The following is a 21,550-nucleotide window of genomic DNA, read 5'->3' as shown; positions in this document are numbered from 1 at the left end:
TCCATGAAAGGCTGTATATACTCAGCCCTTGAATAGAAAATGAAAATTCAAAAATCTCTCCAGGGATGGTGGGAGGAGAGTAGTTGTGGAGATGGTAATTTCTATTAATGATATATCTTTAGAAAATGAGAATTACTCATCATTCCTCTGGAGTTACAAATCACAACAGAACTACATTTATAAAGTTTAGTATTTTGAAACTCTGTTATCAAGTCAAAAGAGCAAGTAGTTGAATAATTTTACTTGTGATTCATAAGAAAAACTCCTTGAAATGGGAGAAGAAGAAGAAAAAGGAGAAGAAACACTGGAGACTGAACTAACATTAAAAAAGAATCTAATTTCTATATAATGACCTTAACAGGATGTTCTTGAGCCCTCTTTCTTTTCCCGTTGTTAGTAGTCATCTTTGGTGAAGACTTCTGGAATAATTTAAATAGTGGTCACAAAATAGCTTCAATAATTGAAAAGGAAGGCAGTTCCTCCAGGCATAAAAGACCACTTGAGAGAATATACTCCAAAGGACTATGCCTCCTAAAACAACTGTGGCCTATATAGAGTGTGTGTGTGGATACTTGCAATCAATTTGATGATTCAGCTATGAGTAGGCTCCTTAGGTAAGTCAAGAGACAACTCCTGTGTAGCAGACACTGTAAACGCCCATACCCCTATCTATTCCACTTCAAAGCATGCTGGAGGATTTCTACCTGCCAATACATAAAGGAATTCAATAAAGAAATGCCTGCATTTCGATAAAGAAATACCTGCATTTCTTTTCCTGAGGATTTATCTGACCCCTGGAGTCTTCTTTGTTCATATTTACAAAAGGCCAGAAAACAAAAACAAAAACAAAAACAAAAAAAACAGTGAATTAACACTTCCTAGGGAAAGGCCTTAAACAATGACTGATGGAAATTGGAGGATAAATACCCCAGTTCTCTCACTCTTTTGTGTGGGATGGCCCTGGTACATGTTCTATACCAGCTCTTAGATTTCCCCAGTGGAATCAGGCTCCAATCACCCACAATACTAATTTGCTTGATTATAAAACTTTTCTTGAATAACTTCTTAGTAAACTAATCATACTCAAATTGTTGTGCCAACACTATTTCCAAAAGTAAAATTATAAAAATTGATGCAATTGATAAAATAGCCTATATTCTTAGAACACCAATAATAGGTATATTGGAAGATAACATACAGCTCCAGTAAATGGAGTTTTCTTATTTAGGGTAAACAAATGGCAACATATAATAGCAGAGTCTCTTCTCCACAAATATATCTTAAATTCACAAGAAATGATTCTTTGTTCAGTTGCACTTTGTCACTAGCCTTCTGTGCAAATAGTGGGTAGATTTAAGTGACAGGAGTGAGTTTTCAGCTCTTCTAGAATGAGACAAACAAATATTTAATTTTTAAAATACCAATCTGGAAATGCTTTTCCATTTACTTATGTTTATTTTTTTATGTGAATACATTTCTACTAAGCAATCACCCTTTTTTGTTTCAACTGAGAATACCGCAACTGTGTCCACACAAAAGATGGGCACATATATTCTACTTATAGATGTATCTAGTCTAAGCAAAGATATTTTATAAAAGTATTTAAAATGAAATTTGAAAAAAAAAACTCTGGAATAAAGGATAGAGAAATTAGATCTAACATCTGATGACCTCAATTCATCTTTCACAATTGAAAGTAAACTCTAGTTCTTACCTGTTAGATGTAAAATTGTAATAGCCACTTTCCTCAAGGACTTCTTCAATCAGAGTCTAAATTTTTTTTAAAAAAACCAGGTTAGTATTGAATTAAAAGCAACAAAATAAAATTATTCAGAGACACTGCAAAAACCTCACCTGCATCTGTTCATATGTTATTCCTTCCTCCAATTCAAAGCTGGTTGGTAAGCCTGAAAAAGATAAATTATGGAAAGTCTGACATTTGGGTTCACATTTTCTTATTCTTTACTGGCAATTATGACTTCAACCACAGGGCAAACAGGTCAACTTCTTAATGATAAAGATGGAACAAGCGAATTCCAAAGCATCTGCCTTGGCTTTGAGTATTCAAATGTTTTACTTTTCTTTCTTTAATAACTGACTTCCTTGGGCATGGCCATCACAAAATGATATACGAAGATTAAGGGGCATTACTCAGAGTGTCCAATTAAGTTAGAGGTGTGTGTGTGTGTGTGTGTTAAGGGCAATTGAGGGGTGATTCCAAATGCAAATTACCTGATGGGTGTTTTCTGATTAAGAAACTCTCCCTAATCCACAGGCCAAGAAGAATAAATATACATTAGAAAGAAAATGGATTCTTACAGGGAGGCAGATATAGATGTGAAAGACAGCAAAGATCTGATCCTTTCATATAACTGCCTAGAGGGAAAAAATATATTTATTGCCAGAAGACTTTTAAAATGTTTATTATTACTATTATTATTATTATTATCATCATCATCTTGTAAAGATAGGGTCTCATTATGTTGCCCAGGTTGGTCTTGAATTCCTGAGCTCAAGTCATCCTCTTGCCTACAGATTTCCAACATCTGTATATTATAAGCATGTGCCACCATGGCTGGCCAGACTTTTTATTTTTTCACATTTAATTTAATTTTAAGTTCCAGGATACATGTGCAGGATGTGCAGGTTTGTAATATAGGTAAATACGTGCCATGATGGTTTGCTGCACCTGTCAACTCATTAGCTAGGTATTAAGCCCAGCATGCATTAGCTATTTATCCTGATGCTTTCCCTCCCCTCACCCACTCCACCACCCCGACAGGCCCCAATGTGTGTTGTTCCCCTCCCTGTGTCCATCTGTTTTCATTGTTCAGCTCCCACTTATAAATGAGGACATTTGGTGTTTGGTTTTCTGTTCCTATGTTAGTTTGCTGAGGATAATGGCTTCCACCTCCATCCATGTCCCTGCAAAGACATGATCTCATTCCTCTTTATAGCTGCATAATATTCCATGGTGTATATATACCACATTTTCTTTATCCAGTCTATCATTTATAGGCATTTGGGTTGATTCCATGTCTTTACTATTGTGAATAGTACTGCAATGAACATGTGTGTGCATGTATTTTTATAAGGGAATTATTTATTTTTCTTTGGGTATATACCCAATAATGGGATTGCTGGGTCAAATGGTATTTCTGGTTCTAGGTCTTTGAGGAATGCTGTACTGTCTTCCACAATGGTTGAACTAATTTACATTCCCAGCAACAGTGTAAAAGCATTCCTATTTCTCCACAGCCTCGCCAGCATCTGTTGTTTCTTGACAGTTAAATAATTGCCATTCTGACTGGCACAAGATGGTTTCTCATTGTGGTTTTGATTTGCATTTCTCTAATGATCAGTGATGTTGAGCTTTTTATCATATGTTTGTTGGCCACATAAGGAGCTCCAGAGGCCCAGGAGCTCTCTGCCACGTCTTCGTTTGAGTACTATCTGTTCATGTCCTTTGCCTACTTTTTAATGGGGTTGCTTTTTTCTTGTAAATTTGTTTAAGTTCCTTGCAGATTCTGGATATTAGACCTTTGTCAGATGGTTAGACTGCAAAAATTTTCTCTCTTTCTGTAGGTTGTCTGTAACCTCTAATGATAGTTTCTTTTGCTGTGCAGAAGTTCTTTAATTAGGTCCCATTTGTGAATTTTTGCTTTTGTTATAATTGCTTTTGACATTTTTGTCATGAAATCTTTGCCCATGCCTATGTCCTGAATGGTACTGCCTAGATTTTCTTCTAGGGTTTTTATAATTTTGGGTTTTACATTTAAATCTTTAATCCATCTTGAACTAATTTTTGTATAAGGTATAAGGAAGGGGCCCAGTTTCAATTTTCTGCATGTGGCTAGCCAGTTCTCCCAGCACCATTTATTAAATAAGGAATCCTTTCCCCATTGCTTGTTTTTGTCAGGGTTGTCAAAGATCAGAAGGTTCCAGATGGATGGTCCTATTTCTGAGTTCTCTATTCTGTTCCATTGGTCTATGTGTCTGTTTTTTACCAGTTAATGCTGTTTTGGTTACTAAAGCCTATAGTTTGAAGTCAGGTAACACGATGCCTCCAGCTTTGTTCTTTTTGCTTAAGATTGTCTTGCTGTACAGACTTTATGATGGTTGATCAGAGTTTGGTACACTAGCACCTTAACCCACTCTGATGCCACCCAAAGCCGTGTTGACCAGCTTTCACTCAAACCAATCAACACTGACATGCAGAGGCCCAGGAGCTCTCTGCCACTTCAAGTAGAGAAGACAGAATGGGTTTAGGGTCAAGAAGAGACATGAAAATGTGAGTACTGGTGGCTCATTTTTAAAGGCATTCCCCACAGTACCGGCAGGCTCTGCTGTTTTTGCTTTTGCCCAGCCTGCTGTGACAAGGGTCACACCTAACCAGCTCTGGGGTGGGGCATCCAGCTGCCCTGGGAGGAGTTTGTCAACTCACCCTCAGGTTTTTGAGAGACTTTTATCAAAGTTCTTCATTTCATCAGAGTTTCTATGATGAGGAGAAGTTTGGCCTGCAGATAAACTTCCCTGTCTTGGAAATGCTTTTAAAGCAAATGACTTTAAACAACATTTTATCTTGGATTTCTCAGGGATTGTTTTAAATAAAATTCTGCATACATAGGAGTTAGCTTTATCCAAGAAAACCAAAAGAAAGTTTATCAATTAATTCATGAAGTAATTCATTCAGTCAACAACAAAAGCACAACAAAATTGAGCACTTTTTCCAAGCTAAAGAGATGGCAAGTCTTCATTTAACTGTAAAATCTTCACTTCTATCCACTCCTCCAAGTGGCATAGCTACCGTTTATAAAGATTAAAAAATTATTTAGGAGTACTGAAACCTCAGAGTAGCTTGAAAGCTTCCTCTTAGAATTCAGATATGACAAGAAGAGTTCAATTATGCTGAGCCCCTACTAATAGACAGGTACTTTTTATTTTTACTCTAATCCTCACTATAACCTTATGATGCAAGTATTTATCCCCATTTTACAGGCAAGGAAACTGGGGTTCAGAGAGGTTAAATAATTGCCCATAGTCAGCTACTAAATGGTTTAGCCGAGATTTGAATCTAGGCACCCAGGTTTCCAGAATCTGTGCCTTTGAATCCCTATGCTATACTGCCTCCCTATGTGAATTTTATGCAAAAGAAAAAAAAAATTCAATGTGTCTAATGTGGATTCTTCAGGTGAGTTTCAAGGTTTCTCTATTTTGAATATTTAAACTCTTTATTTCTGCTCTTTATCTCCCTGCATGCTTTAGGGAATTTGATTTCCCATCATCAGATAAGCGAAAAGAAATAAAAGGAAATACAACTCACCCACACAGATTCTGCTGTTTGTTTATGATATTAATAAATGATCAAGGAAGCTGCCACAACTGGGTAAGATAAATCTCAGGGAATTTCTAGATTCCTACCATATGTGCCTTCCAACTATTGCCATAAATAATCAAAATAAGCTCCATTAAAAAAAAAAATGAAGATAATCTTTTAGAAATAGCTGTTGATCCAAACAATATATTTCTTCATGAAAGCCAGATTACCCATGTTGATCAATATTACCTGTCGGGTCATTTGGGGACAGGCTGTTTCCACTGGATGAATGATGTGATAAATGGTAATCTGCTGTGAAAAAGTTGGGCTCAATTGGTTCTGGAGATCCCTGAGATAACTGAAATAGAAAAAGCAAAATCACATCTTAGTTTACACTCAGAAGGAAATGACAGGAGACCTCTGTGTGGGGTTTTTCATTTCCCTATGTCTCTGCACAGAAAATTTGTGGTCTGTGGTTTTCATTCCCTTGTAGATAGATAAATAAATAATCTTCTTCTTTCCAAGAGAATTTATAAATTGGATGCAGCAAAAAAACAGGGAAAGCAAGTTAGACAATTCTCTGGTCATATGAAAAAATATACTTTATGGCCTTATGAGAGCAAAAGAAAAATGAATATAAAAATATGGCATGAACCTGGGACATCAAGATGTTATTTTTATCAGGCATAGGAGGAATAAACTCCATTATTCAACAGAACAATATGTTTAGCCCAAATCACTATTTTTTTTTCATGTATCTACTTTGAATAATTCCTTTTTGTTTGACCAAGGCAAGTAAGTTTCTTTTTTTCTTTTTTTCTACAACAGTGTCTCACTCTGTCAGCCAGGCTTCAGTGAAGTGGCAGGATCTCGGCTCACTGCAACCTCCGCCTCCATGCTCAAGTGATTCTCCTGCCTCAGCCTCCCAAGTAGCTGGGATTATGGGCACTCGCCACCATGCCCAGCTAATTTTTGTATTTTTTTTTTAAGTAGGAATGGGGTTTCACCATGTTGGCCAGGCTGGTCTCAAACTCCTGACTTCAGGTGATCCACCTGCCTCGGCCTCCCAAAGTGCTGGGATTACAGGCATGAGCCATCGCATCTGGCCAAATAAGTTTCTTAATACATTTTTCTAAATTACTATTAATTAATTTTAATCTCCAAGTATTAATTCCCAGCACTCTGAAGGAAAGAGTAATTTGCCAAATGACAATATTTATTAAAGTTTCATTTATTTAATGCCTTTCTATAAAGCTGAATTTTTCAAGTAGAATTTTAGACCATAAATGTTTTTCAACCTCCTTTCACCTTTAATTCCAATTATCACTTGGGCTGGCCAAGTTTTAGTGCCTAAGTTACTTTAAAAATATAAATTCATAATAATAAATCAGAAACAAATGGCATAATTTGTACTATGCAATAGTAGTTAGCTTGTATTCATATACTTTGTTTATGAGTTAAAATACATCATTGTTCAATCACTTGAGAAAGCTATTTAGCAATATACACTACAATTTAATAATATATGCCTATCCTATGACCCAGCAATCCCACTCTTAAGGATTTTTATGAGAGAAATAAGTGCACATGTCCCATCAAAAGACATGTATAAGAATATTCATGGCACCTCTTCTTCATAATAACTAAAACCTGGGAAAACCCCACTGTCCACGGAGAAAAGAATGGATAGATATATATCATGGTGTGTTCATACAATGGAATTCTGCAAAGCAATAAAAAAAAGAACAAACTATGGATACTCATAGCAACATGGTTGAGTGTTGGACAAAAGAAGCCAGAAACAAAATACATAGTGTATGACTTCATTCTTATAAATTTTCATCATCAGTGATATATGGTTTGGCTGTGTCCTCACTCAGATCTCATCTTGAATTGTAACTCCCACAATTTCCATGTGTCATGGGAGGACCTGGAGAGAGGTAATTGAATCATGTGTGTGGGTCTTTCCTGTACTGTTCTTATGATAGTGAAAAAGTCTCACAAGATCTGATAACTTTAAAAACTGGAGTTTGCCTGCACAAGCTCTCTCTTTTTGCCTGCTGCCATCCGTGTAAGATGTGACTTGCTCCTCCTTGCCTTCTGCCGTGATTGTGAGGCTTCCCCAGCCACGTGGAAATGTAAGTTCAATTAAACCTCTTTCTTTTGTAAATTTCCCAGTCTTGGCTATGTCTTTATCAGCAGCATGAAAATACAATCAGACAAAACTAACCAAGGGTAACAGATATCAGGTAATGATTACATTGTGGCAGGGGAAGTAATGTGGCCAGGAAAAGGCACAAAGGGGTCTTCTGCAGAGCTAGAAATATTCTATATATTGATGTGGGTGGTGGTCATATGGGTGAAAATGTGTTCATAAAACTTCATGAGGCTGTATATGTACCTCATTGTACTCATTATGCATTTATACCTTAAAATATTTTATATTGGTAATTAAAAATTAGTTTTTTCCATCAATGTACTTTGGATATTGTAAATACAAATAATTTATGGGTCGCCCAGTCTCCACGTTGACAAACACCTACTACCCTCTAAGGAAAAAAATATGTGATTATATCCATTCTTATCAGTGATAACTGATAACTGAGGTAATTGGATCATGGGGGTGGTTTCCCCAGTACTGTTCTCACGATAGTGTGTGAGATCTCACGAGATCTGATGGTTTTATAAGTGTCTGGCATTTCCCCTGCTTGCACTCATTGTCTCTCCCACCACCCAGTGAAGAAGTGCCCTCCACCATGATTGTAAGTTTCCTGAGGCCTACCCAGCCATGTGGAACTGTAAGTCAAGCCTTTTTGCTTTATAAATTACCCAGTCTCGGGTATTTCTTCAAGCAGCCTGAGAACGGACTAATATATAACCCATTTGTAATATGACAAGATTATAAGATTATAAATACGGTAATACAGGAGACCCTGATAATCACACACTTAATAATTTTCTCATCTGTGCTGTAAGGTATCATGGAGGTAGCCCTGAGCATTCTGTACATCTCATATCCCAGCTTGTAGGTGGTTACAACTAAGCTTTTTAATGTCTTGTGATGCTGAAAATGATTTCCTGGTATTACCTTTCAAATGACTTCAGATGGAACTTTTCGTATGGTTTAGCATAAGAGTAATTGGCTGCCTAAAATCTCATCCTAATTAGAAAAGGCTTACTTAACTTATTAAGTTTATACCTTGGAATTCTAAATATTTCACAGACAGAAAGATATTTAAAGCCTCAAAGAAAATTATGTGAATTATGACTTGGAGAGGTCAAGACTGCCATTTTAAGATGACAAGGACAAGTCCTTTTCATTGATCTCAAACCCCGAAGAGAGGAGGTTTTGAGATTTCCAGTGCTTATGTCACATTGGTAGTCTCACTGAGCTTAAGAACTGGACATTTTTAGAGATGCTGGCACACAGATGAAGGCAAGGACTAAAATTTATTTTGTGATGAATCCCAGATACACTGACTTTCATTCTAGGAACTTCCCAGAACTACTTTTTGCAGTTTCGTTTCTAGATATACACATTGTTTTGGCAAACAATTTTTTGCCCCCTAGTATATGTTGGACAGCATGGTTTATGATCTGAGCAGGATGCAGAAATGATCTGGTTTCTGTGAGACTTGTAATCTGACTAGGAAAACAGGATAATAATGTAAAAAAATAGGGTGATATCATAAATCATGAACTGTGAAATGAAATGATGATTTGTAAACTTACAAAAAGAAGGGTCCTTCATGAAGACTAGCATGGTTTTTTAAAGAGGTTCTGTAGAAGAAACACTGGAGCTGATCTTTGAAGGATAAATTTAGGTAAATCATAGCAATCAAAGTGTATGTTCCAGGTAGAGGGAACTTGGAGGTAAAGGTTGGGCATTGCATATTAATGGAAAAGTGATGAAAGGGAGATGACATGATTCCATGTTATAGAGATATGGGCATTCATGATGAAATGAGGAAAACAAGTTCCATTCATTAATTTAGTATTTTTAACCAATTATTTTGTGCCAAGCAGAGATCCAAACAATGAAAAAACCCATTGATGGCCAAAGATTATACTCTTGGAGTTCGCTAACTACTTAGGGAGAAATATGTCTGTGAAATATCCACCTAGATATATGTAAAATTACAACTGTTCTAAATGCATTGAAAGATAGGTTTGTGGTTTTCGGAGGTAGCAGATAGATTTGACTTAGTCAGCAAAGGCTTCCATGAAAAAGTGACGTTTATGCCAATAGCTGTAAGAATGAGTAGATGGGGTGAGAAGAACATTACAGGCAGAGCAAAAAGCACGTACAAGACTATGAAGGAAGCAGCATGCTAGATAAACACATGTTAGGAAGGGCCTGGTGGCTGATGTGGAGACAACAAGGGGCAAGAGTAATACAAGATGAGGGTGAACAGAAGGGCAGGAGTTGGACCTGATTTTGGAATTTTATACTGAGTTCCTTGAAGGATTTTCTGTGTTGTGTGTGTGTGTGTACAAGTGTGACATAATCTGTTTTGAAAGGCTCATCCTGGATATAGTACACAAAACAGTTTAAATGGGGTTGGGAACATCAGGGTGAAGGCAGGCAGACTCTATAAAGAGGCTCCTACAAATAAGCGGGGGCTGGAAAGTGGGATCCCAGAGTTTAGATGATGAGACAGACAACAGGAATCTACTAAGGTTTTTGAGTGTGCTAATAAAAAAAAGTTTAATAAATTAGCCTGACAATAGTTAGACTAATAGTTATTGTTGGAGAACAAGAAAATCAGCAAAGAAGCTATGACACTAATGCAAGAGAGAAGGGCTCAAAGCTTAGACTAGATGGCAACCAAAGGAAGGAATGGATATGGAAGACTGAATATTCTTATTTAACAACAATAGTAGCACTAATTGACATGTATTGAATACTTACAACATTCTAGACACATTAGATATTCCATTTGATTCTTACAACTACCCTCTAAGGCAAGTATTACCCCCTTTTACAAACAAGGAAATGGAGAAGGAAAGTAATTTACATAAGAAACATAGCTATTAAGTGGCAGAACCAGGGCCAGAAGCTAGGGCTGTCTTAAATCAAAGGTCAGAACCTTAGAGACTACAGACTACTCAGGCATCAATGACTTAGGGGGTAAAAGAAATGAAGCAGAGCAGGTGAAAAAGCATGAGGTTTAAAGAATGAGCTGAAGGAAAACTGATGCTTTCAAGGAAACTGACCGTGGACACAGGAAGGGAGGAGAAGGTGATGACTCTAATTCCAGACATGCCAGATGGCAAAGTAAATGTTCATCCAGCAGGTAGAAATATGGAGGATACAGCAGAACATCTTTAAGCAGAGTCCCCAGTGGCTGGATGAGGCCACAAGATGGTTCAGTAGTCCAGTGCCAGTGTTGTGTGAGCCCTTTTTTGCCTCATGAGCATTCAGCTTATAGCTGTACCTCCTTTTTAGCATTCAAACTGTTTGAAAGAATGTGTAAGAGCCTCCTGAGCTGACATAACAGGGCCCTCCTGCTCTGAAAAGACACCTACAGTTCTAAAGAGCAAATGACTGAATATACTTTTGAACTAAACTAAGTAAATATATTAAGGAGAACAGACCGTATCATTGTTACTACCTCTCCCCGCCAAAAAACATTGATTTTTGAGCAAGTATTGAGCAATTTTATCATTTATTTGGTCAGTTGAGAATATAGTACTTTTTAGGCAAAACCTAAATAGAAAAATAAAAAGAAAGAAACTATATATGTAATCTTTATTAAATTTCCCAAACTACATCTTTTTCGTATGATAAAATAGGGTTATTCCTGCTGTGGAACAACTACACACAGTATTGGGGAATCTAATGAACTGAGGTCGAACTCTGAAGGAAACTGAGCCAAACATAAATAAAATTAGGTGCCAGAAGTGAGAAAATTTTCAACACATTTCATCACTCTGCGCTCGCCAGTCTTCTGGTCTTACTTCCCTCAGATTTTCCTTATCTTCTTTGACTGAACTGCACTATGATAAGATACAACATATTGCCTAATTTTTTTTTATCTTTTCTAACCTACAGCTTCTCTATATGAGTTTTTATTAGCTTTCTATGGGACATTTTGTTAACAGAAATGTATAGTATTCCTACTTACTATTTTCTTACACATACACACACAAATGTACATTTGCATGTGGACCCACACGCGCATGGCCCATCACTGGCTCCACCACACTTTCTAAGCCCCAGGGATGTACACCTCACCCTCATTCCCCTTTCTGCCAAAAGTATTCCTGTTGCTGTGGTGTTTACATTTCCAGCAAGGACTGTGTTCCTAACAGAAAATGCCAAAACTAAAAGAAGACTGGAAAACCACTGTTCTACACTACTTACTCCCAGGACCTTGACTCAACACTGAAGGTGATGTCAAGGAAGAGTGAATGGTGGCTTGACCTGGCTGGGCAGGAGAGCCCTGCTATAGGAGCTTCTTGGTTTGTTCAAAACAGGTTGCTGCTGGGCACTGCTGATTCACAATGCCTCCATGGAGCCCTAGTAAGAGTTGTGCAAATCTAAGTCATGATTATTATATGCATAAAGAGCCATTAATTAAAGTCTGAGGACCTAAGCGATCTGCCTACTTGGAAAAGAGCTGAAAACCTGGAGTGAGGAATTAAAGAAAGTGCCAGCTGCTAAACAAAGCAAACTTGACCTTGCTGATCTGCACTGAAGCAGAGATTAGGAACTAAATAGAAATGTCGGAAAGGCTCGTGCCTACAGGAAGCAATCTGGGTAATAACACAGGGAAAACGACACTGGGTTTTGTCTGGGCTTTCTTATCAAAAGCGTGATCTATAGAATTACAGCATTAGTAACATCTGGGAGCTAGATAGAAATGCAGAATCTTGGGTCCAGGATACAATTGCATCTGGATAAATATTTGGCCTATTAGACAACCTGTCTTTCTAATAAAAAGTCTCAAGCCTGTTGGATATACCATAAGTTCACAGCGGGCAGGTACTACATTTTATAGCTTTGCCACTCAAAGTGTGTCCTTGGATCAGCAGCAGCAGCAGCCATCACCTGGAAGATGATTGGAAGAGCATAATCTCCATCCTTCCCCAGACCTACTGAATCAGAATCCACACATTAACAAGATCCCCAGATGATTGATATACACAATAAAATGTGAGAAACACTGATCCTACCAGGCCACTGATTCTCACCCTTGGCTGCAAATTAGAATCACCTGGGAGAAAAAAATAAAACCTTAATCCAACTCCTAGAGAACCAACTAGCCCCTATTGTGTCTTAGTGCAAATGAGAAAAATTTCTTTCAGAGGATGCAAACCCAGTCAGCCTCTTCATCCAGGTGCTGTTGAACAGAACATAACCTGTCCAATTCTAACTGGCAGCTTTGATGGGAGAGCTGTTTTCAAAACGCTAATGCCCAATTATTGATCTAAGAGAAGCCTGGAATACACTAAAACAAACAAACAAAAACCCATAAATATTTTATTATAAAAAATTTCAAACATTTACAAAAGTAAAGATAACAATTCAATGAATTCCAGGTAACCATTACTCAGTTAAAATATGTTCAATCTTGCTTCATTTAAATCTCCCCCACTTCCCTTCCTACCTTGTCTCACTCTCAAGAATTGGAAAGCAAATCCTGTACAACATATCATACCATCCATAATATTTCAGCATGACTCTTTAAAAAAGATGGATTTCTTTTTTAAAAAACAAAACCACAATATAATTATCTCACCTAAGAGGTTATGATTCTTGAATACTGACTGTCATGCACGGCTTAACAACAGAAATCTGTTCTGAGAAACACATCATTAGGCAATTTCGTCACTGTGCAAACATCATAGAGTGTATTTACACAAAACTAGATAGTACGGCCTACTACACACCTAGGCTATATGCTAGCCATAGGAGCAACAGGAGCCTATTGTTCCTATGCTACAAAACTGCAGCATTTTACTGTATTAAATACTGTAGGCAACTGTAACACAATGGTAAGTATTTATGTATCTAAACATATTTGAACATAGAAAAGGTACAGTAAAATTGTTATTATAATCTTGTGGAACCATTGTCATATATCCAATCTGTCACTGACCAAAACATCATTATGTGGTGCATGACTCTCTAACAAATATATAATCAATGTTTTAATTTTCCCAACTTTCTTGTAAATATATATTTCAAATATTTTTAGGGTTTCTATGTTTAAGTCAGGAAGAAATAATTCCATATATTGCAACTCGTTATTTTCCCTAAAATGCTTTGATCTTTATAGGCAATCCCTCTCCTCTTCTCCACACTTTTTCTCTCCCTTTTCTTTCCTTCTTCTGTCCCCCTCCCCTCTTCCTGAAATTTATTTTTTGAAGAAAACAGGTCACTTTTCCTATGGATTTCCTAGCTGGATTTTGCTGATTATCCCCATGATGTCATTAAACATGTTCTCTTGTCCCCTGTATTTGCTGCAAGTAGGTAGCGAGATCCAGAGCAGGGACTGACAAACTCTCCCTGTAAAGGATCAGACAGTAAGTATTTTTGGCGCTCCAGGCCATATGGTCTCTGTAACTGCTATTCAACTTTGTCTGTAAACAAAAGCAGCCATAGACAGTATTAAGTGAACCTCCACGGTTGTGTTCTAACAACACTTTATTTACAAACACAGGCATCAGAAATGATTGGCCTGAGGGCTGTAATTTGCTGACTTCTAATTTATGGGCTTATTCAGATGTTGATTCAAGCTTTTAGCAAGAATATTTCATAGACAGTGCTGCACACCCTCATCAGGTAACATATAATGCCTGATTGCCCTTCTCGTGATGTTGACCCCCATTGGTGATCATATCTAGGTGCTATCATTTCAATAGGGACTGCAAAATGGGAATATTCTTTATCCCTTTGGCACTTATTAGCTTGAGTACTTCTATAATAAGAAACTTCCCCTCTCAATGATTTTGTTAACATGGGATATAATCCATAAAGGAAAGTCAGAATAAAAGCTTTCTTCTTTCATATGTAAACAATTTTCAATATATTAAGTTGGTTACTTAGCATCTTCCAAAGGTAACCAATGAGGGATTCTTTTTTTCTTTTTTGGTATTATGAACTCTTGGGTTTAAACCTTATTAAATGCTTTCAATCCACTGTGGTTATTATTCTTACTGATGTTCCAATTATCCCATAGATAGCCAGTGGGAGCCTCTTCAATTTGACTCCTGAGAACTTTTGATATACCCTCAGTAGTCCTTGATACCATCCTTCCTATGCTATCTGTACGTCCAAATATTCCAGTCTAATCTTGTACAGTTCCTGCTCTAGACCAAAATCAGCTATATCCCCAAGGAGTCATGGGTGGAGGAGCTCATTGCTACTTGATTAGTTTCTAGACTATTTCAATGAAAATATTAGGAAATGTGTATATTTTTAATAGATGAGATTTCTCATGAACCCATATTCATTCATACTGATACTTCCAATTCCAATTTAAATGAATCTCTTCTAAATTGTTTCTGTTTCACCTTTCCTCCATGCTGAAAATCCTAGTTCCCAAAGATACCTATACAATTAGTTGGTTGCTTTATTCCCCTCGCAATTCTAGCCAAGACTGAGCAGACTGGATTGAAGACCAGCTTAGGGGAGGTATAAATAAAGAGCTTAATTTCTTAGAAAAGGACTTTTGCACTTTTTGAATCTTCTGTATCCTTCTGGGTCTTAGGCTATTAATAAGTAGGCACAATCATCCCATAATGGCTCCTTCAAACTAGGGACACAGGGCCTGTGGATTTCAGAAGTTTCAGTGAGAAAGGTGGAAATCAAGTGCATTTATGGGCTGTCACCACCTACTGCTCCTATGGCCCTGGTATGGGGTGACTGTGTCAGTCAAAGGCTAATTGGCCACTCCTCTATGGTTATACAGGAATTGAAAAATGCATTTATGAACAAAAGTTGTTGCTATCAAAAGATTACACCAGAAAGGGGGTAAAAATGGAGGTCACAAACTCTTCTCATTTAAGTTTAGATGAGGGCAGGAAAGCTACATATATGAATATATTTTATCAGTATACCAATAAAGAATAGAACAACTATGTAATATATTATACAGAATATATATTAATGTATTATATATCCTATCTCCAATTATTAAACATTAAGTACCTACCACATGCCAGGCACTGTGCAAGACCCTGGGGAATCAAAGATAAATAAGACACACTCACTAACTTTGGGGGAAACAGAAATGTAAGGTAGATAAAAAGCTATTTAAAACACAATAATACCGGTGAAAAAGTGGATTTCACTCATAAAGGTAAGATTAATTCTGGACAGGGAAAATTAAGAAAGGTTTTTTTGTCAGAGCTATTTTTTTTCAGTTCGGTGGCAAAGAATAGGAAGTGTTTTAATATCCCAAGCTAGAGATTTCTTTAGCACACAGGAGGCCTGCCTCTCTGACTAGGAGGATACACCCCCATAAAGTTATTATCCAACTTCATGGGGAGATGGCGCAAGCCTGAAGCTGCCTGTAGAGGAATGGAACCACACCTCTGTTGATCATGAGCTGAGCCTGGGAGCAGAATGTTCTCCTTCCCCAATTTTAAAGCCCTAAAACAATACATAGGGCCTTTCCCTACCTAAAGGTCCATACTAGATGTCCCATAGACCACCATGAGCTTGTAATATCAGAGAAGAGAACCATGGCAGTCTTTATAGGAGAGTATAATCTGCCTCTTAAACAAGTTAATAATAAGGATGAGTCTATTCCTGAGGGTTCTCTCACCCATGCATCCCAAACATCCACTACCACCCCATCAATTCCTGTTTTAATTTTCCCAGACGAGGTGTATCAGAAGGTAAATGCCCTAATGAGAGATGCTGCCACAATATACAGGAAGGAAGACAAGGAGTGGGTGGGGGAATTTAACAAACAAACAAAATCTTCTCTATGAGGAGAGGAAAGAAAGTGAGGAAGAGATGCAAAACCAAAAACATAAGTAATAATAGAGAAAATAAAAGAGAAGCACTGATGGAAAATCACTCAGTGGGAGTTGAAGCCACCTTTATGTCTCAGACGGTTTGCAGCAGATGCTTTCATCTCATAAAACTAGGATTTCTGTTAAAATAAGTCTACGCACAAACCAGATTATTCTGACCTTAATAAGAATAAAAAATAAGAATAAGGGTTATATGACCTTAATAAGAATAAAAAACCAAGCAACATGTTATCTTTTCATGGGAGATTTAAGCTTTTGTCTTCTAAAAATGTATTTATTATGATACAATATAGAAATATCATAAGATAAATATCTGAAGCCTCTTCTACGGCTTTGATCTCCGTTAGCTTTGTTTCTTGGCCCTATTTGCCAACACAACCCAGGAAAGAAAACCTGCTTTCTAATCTCTGATGGAGTAGGGTTTATGTTTTGTTTACCTGCAGCTGTGTCTTTTTCCCCCATCTGTTTTTGGTGTATGTGCAGATACCAGTGATGTGAGACAACAAAGCTAAAGCATGTTGTTTGCATTTCTTATCAAAGAGCCTATCATATTTTCTCAATAATGAGTAAGTTTATGCTTAAGCTTTGATGCATTAAGGGAAAGTGAAACCTTAAAGGAAAATTTCACCGGCAGCATGACTATGCTAACCATTTAAAAATATGATGAAACTCTTTAAAAAACATGAAATTGGAGTGGTACTGATTGTCTTCACGTAGGTGGGTCTGACTTGCTTGTACCTTGGGCCTTTCAGGGGAGCTTATGGCCACTTCCAGGGGCTGCACTGAAAGGGCTACCAACCAGGACAAAGGGATTTTCCAGTATCAAATTTTGTTAACCAGAGGTAAACTATTTTCTTTCTGCCCAGTTGATTTAGTCTTTTTGTAGTTTAGTTTCTATATGTATGGATAGAAATGTCTGCTAGTATCTAAGGTCTAGAAGATTGTAGAATATCTAAGATGGAAAGAACCTTAGAAATAGTTTAGTCAGCTTTCATAGATAATAAAAATCAATGGACACAGATGGTTAAATGACTTTTTCAGAGTGACATATCTCAGTGTTGGAACTTATTGAAGATTATTCTAATTAAATATCAGAATGTAATCCTCTAGAAGAGGCTAAAATATACACACTTCAAATTAAATATTACTCTTTCTTAGGAACACATACAAAAATACTGAAAAAGTATTTTATTTATTATCTAAAAATAAGGGCCACAGAAATAGAGAAAATCAGAAGCAAAGACATATCCTCAATTTAGTATCCAAAGCAGCAATAAGAAACTTTAATAGAGTATAGAGCTTAAAGTACGAAGTGAAGGAGATATAAAATGTACCTCTTATGATGTGTTTTTTTCAGCAAAAGACTTCCTATATATTGAATACCATACCTTTTTAATTTCAGATTTCAAATGACAAGGGTTACTCTGCTGGCTGAAGAGGGATTTCTTGAATCTCTCTATAACCCTTCTTTTCAAGTTGTGGTGCAAAGCTGGAGGGAGCTGCATAAAATAAGAAAACAATCATTACAAACAAATTGTTAACACTACACAGCTGACTGAAAAGGCATTCACTGAGGACCCATGTAACAATATTCACTCAATAGGACTACATAAGAATTTGAATTTTACAGCAAATAGCATGACTAGATGCTATAATTTCTTACCCTGCAATTCAGAAGGAATATATTATTTTGCTCTTTTTCAAATGGCTGCTTCCATTTATCTTATTGTTTCTTCACTGATTGATATTATTGTTCATCTAACACATTATTTGTTAATTGCACACGTATATTGAATTTTGTGAAGAACAGCCTTGACACAGAATGATGCACTTCTATCAGATGTTTAGGTGCTTATAATATGGCCAGAACCATGCCACACACTGTAGCCGTGGTACTACAGGATCTGACACTTTGGACCAGGAAACACACATCTGCATCAGTAGTATATACAGTCAGATGCCTGTCTGGGAGTGCTCCTGAAAATTCAGCTGCAGAGAGGTCAGATTTAGGTACCAATCATTCCAGAAGAAAGAGAGGATAGATTAGTATATATTAAGACCAGACCAAGATGAGTTACATTTAGTAAGTGAGTAGTAGAAAGTCATGGTAGGATCCTAGAAAACATGGTAACAAAAAAATGGGGATTAAAAAAATGATTTGTCATGCTTTGTAGGTTGGATCTCTATAAGAAAATCAGAAGTCCTGGAAAGCACAGAAAGATGAAGTGACATTCAGAAGAAGGATAATAGAAAAGAAATTGGGTCAAGATTAAAAGGGTCTCAGAGTGGAAATAATATTTGTTTTTATTTAAATTATGGAGAGAACTTCAAGGGAGAGAAAGAGGAACAGTCAGAATAAAGATGGCTAAGTGGAAAGGAAAAAGTGATAGGAAAAGATCTCAATATTAAACAAGAATAGAATTCAAAGCTCAGATCAAAAGAAAGAAGAATGTATCAGAAATAATTATTAGCTTTTCTAGGCTCCCTTACAGGTTTAGTTGGTACCATGTGACTACTTTTGGCCAATAAAAATGATGTGTGTCACTCTGAGGATAAGGCAATTCAAAGTCAGTGTGTTTTCTCCACCTCTGTCCTCCCTACGGCAAGGGGCTTGGCATTACCATCCTATTCTGACCACGCAGCCACAAGAAGGAACAGGGCCACCTGAGCAGCCCAACTGGAACTGAGTAAGAAATAAACCTCTATTGTGTCAAGTCAAGGAATTTCAGGGTGTAAATGTTCTTGAAGCATAACTTACCTTATCCTATTTACTCAAGTTTTGTGAGACAGGAGGGCATATAAAAGATAATGGCAGAGCAAAGACTAGGGCCTACAGGGAGGGGCTCACAACACTGATTGCACGACCAAATAAAAACTTTTCAACATCCCAAACACAGTAGAATGTAGGGCCCATGATGAAGTATTGTAATTATATAAAAGATGAAAATAATTCAGTTGAAAATGTTTTAAAAATATATCTTTGGCCGAGTGCAGTGGCTCACGCCTGTAATCCCAGCACTTTGGGAGGCCGAGGCAGGCGGATCACCTGACATAAGGGGTTCAAGACTAGCCTGACCAACGTGGAGAAACCCCATCTCTACTAAAAATACAAAATTAGCCAGGCATGGTGGTGCATGCCTGTAATCCCAGCTACTCGGGAGGCTGAGGCAGGAGAGTTGCTTGAACCCGGGAGCTGGGGGTTGTGATGAGCCAAGATCGTGTCATTGCACTCCAGCCTGGGCAATGAGAGAGAAACTTCGTCTCAAAAAATAAAAAATGTATCTTTGATCCTAGTGTTTGAGTCTAAATAAGTTTAATTAGTGAGGAAATAAGACTCTTCTGGAGATACTGAAGCGCTTCAGTGTACTTTGAAACGTTTTGTAGGTTGGCAGCACTGACCTCTTTTCATGTCAATATTATAGCTTCCTTTTGCCTTAATCCAGATGGGACCCCTCCCTCTACTCCCAGCAAATAGTCATAATTGTTATTGTCCTTTCACAGGAAATGAAAGGAGGAAATTTTAAAAATGTGGAAGAGAAAGAAAGAAGAGAGAGGAAGGAGGGTGCAGGGAGAGAGAGATTTCTCAGCATTAAGGAGCAAATAGAAGAAAGATGAGAAGGAAAATGAGTATAAATGATATATGTGTGAGAGAGAGAATAGCAAAAGAGAAATGAATTTAACTTAGAATAGAAACAGACATGAAGGTGAGGAGCATGTGCATGTATGTTCCTAGCAGGAAGATGGGATGGAGTGATGAGGGGACCAGAAAGTACCTGGACAGAGCACAGGTTTAATATCCTTTTGTAATGCACCAAAAGTTGCCACTTCCCCAAACCAAACACCAGAGAGCAGTGTTGGCCCAGAACCCTCTGGTTGCTGCCCAGCTGACTGCAAGGGGCTGTCAAACAGAAAGGCAGCCAGCCTTCTCTGCTATGACTAACTTCTGAAAGTCTGAAACACCAGTGGGATGATAGCTTCCTTCAAAGGGGACTTAACCCACTACTGGAAGCTATGAGTATCAGATGATTAATTCAGGTACTCTGAGAATTTTTGCGATTTATTTAACTTGAGAAGCCTCTAGTTAACTTACGATTGTTTTTATTGTTTTACTGCTCCTGATGGCCTGAAGTAAGCCTCAAAAACTCATTTGAGTAAGTTAACATTCAGTCAGCTTAAGCTGCATATATATTAGAAAACTATTGATCTTACTGGAATAATTATCACAATGGACAGCACCCCATCTTTAAAGCTTTCATGCAAGAATTTAAAATTTTACACAAAATAATGACTCATGCATAGCTTAATTGCAGGTGATATAAACATAATAATATATAAGGACTATAATACTAAGAATAGAATATTAATATCTATGATTCATTTGAGCCACACACTATGACTACTCATTTATGTGCAGTCTCACTTTTTTCTTCACAAAAAACTTAAAAAGCAAGTACTATTTTATAGGTGAGGAAGTCAGAGCTTAAAGACATTATGTAACATGCGAGAATAGTTTCTGAGCAGTGCCTTCTAGCACAGCCATTATACTAGAACAGATGCCACCACAACTAGCATTACTGTAGGACAGAACTTTATAGTTTAGAAACATTTTCAGCCAGGCACAGTGGTTCATGCCTGTATTCCCTGCACTTTGGGAGGCAAAGGTGGGAGGAACGCTTGAGCCCAGGAGAGTTCAAGACCAGCCTTAAGCAACGTGGCAAGATCCATCTCCAATAAAGAAACAAATAAACAAATACTTTTACATACTTTATTTCATTTGAGGCAAATAGTCTCATAATCTCCCCCATCTTACAAATGAAGAAACTGATTCTTAAAAAGATAATTACTTCCTCAAAGTCACACACCTAAAAGCTTGGTTTTTGTTTGCTTGTTTTTACTGTACTACACAAAGTAACAAAATTAATGAAAACCGATCTGCATGTTTCATACTAGGTTTTCTCAAACTTGTATAATACTAATATTGGAATAGAATATATAGATCTGTATATGTGGAAGAATATATGGATTCTTTTAAAGAAATTTCTATATTCTCCAGTATCTCCAAGAATACATCAGAAGACTATCCATTGCTCACAGGACTCCATTTGATACTTAAGTTACTATCTAATTCTATTTTTTAAAAAGTTATTTTGACATTACTGCTTAAGAAGATATTTCCCTAAATGCTAAAACAGAATGTTCAAAGACTGTCATCAAACTAAATACACAAAACATAACACTTCT

The 21,550-nt window shown here is 37.2% G+C and overlaps 1 protein-coding gene across 9 annotated transcripts in view; it reads right to left on the bottom strand.

The window, feature by feature from the left end:
• NEK10 (NIMA related kinase 10) overlaps window positions 1-21,550 on the bottom strand; it is a 271,626-nt gene that overhangs the window by 7,671 nt on the left and 242,405 nt on the right. For all 9 annotated transcript variants that reach the window (XM_065539836.2, XM_065539837.2, XM_065539838.2 and 6 more), the window contains 4 exons: window positions 17,698-17,808; window positions 5,567-5,675; window positions 1,855-1,907; window positions 1,715-1,770 (listed from right to left, as the gene is read on the bottom strand). In XM_065539836.2, coding sequence (XP_065395908.1) covers window positions 1,715-1,770; window positions 1,855-1,907; window positions 5,567-5,675; window positions 17,698-17,808 — 329 coding nt within the window. The remainder of the gene's footprint in view (window positions 1-1,714; window positions 1,771-1,854; window positions 1,908-5,566; window positions 5,676-17,697; window positions 17,809-21,550) is intronic.

The sequence above is a fragment of the Macaca fascicularis genome, chromosome 2 (assembly GCF_037993035.2).
Source record: "Macaca fascicularis isolate 582-1 chromosome 2, T2T-MFA8v1.1".
NCBI classification, from domain to species: domain Eukaryota; kingdom Metazoa; phylum Chordata; class Mammalia; order Primates; family Cercopithecidae; genus Macaca; species Macaca fascicularis.
The sequence above is the reverse complement of the archived record's forward strand: the minus strand, read 5'-3'. Positions and strand labels throughout refer to the sequence as shown.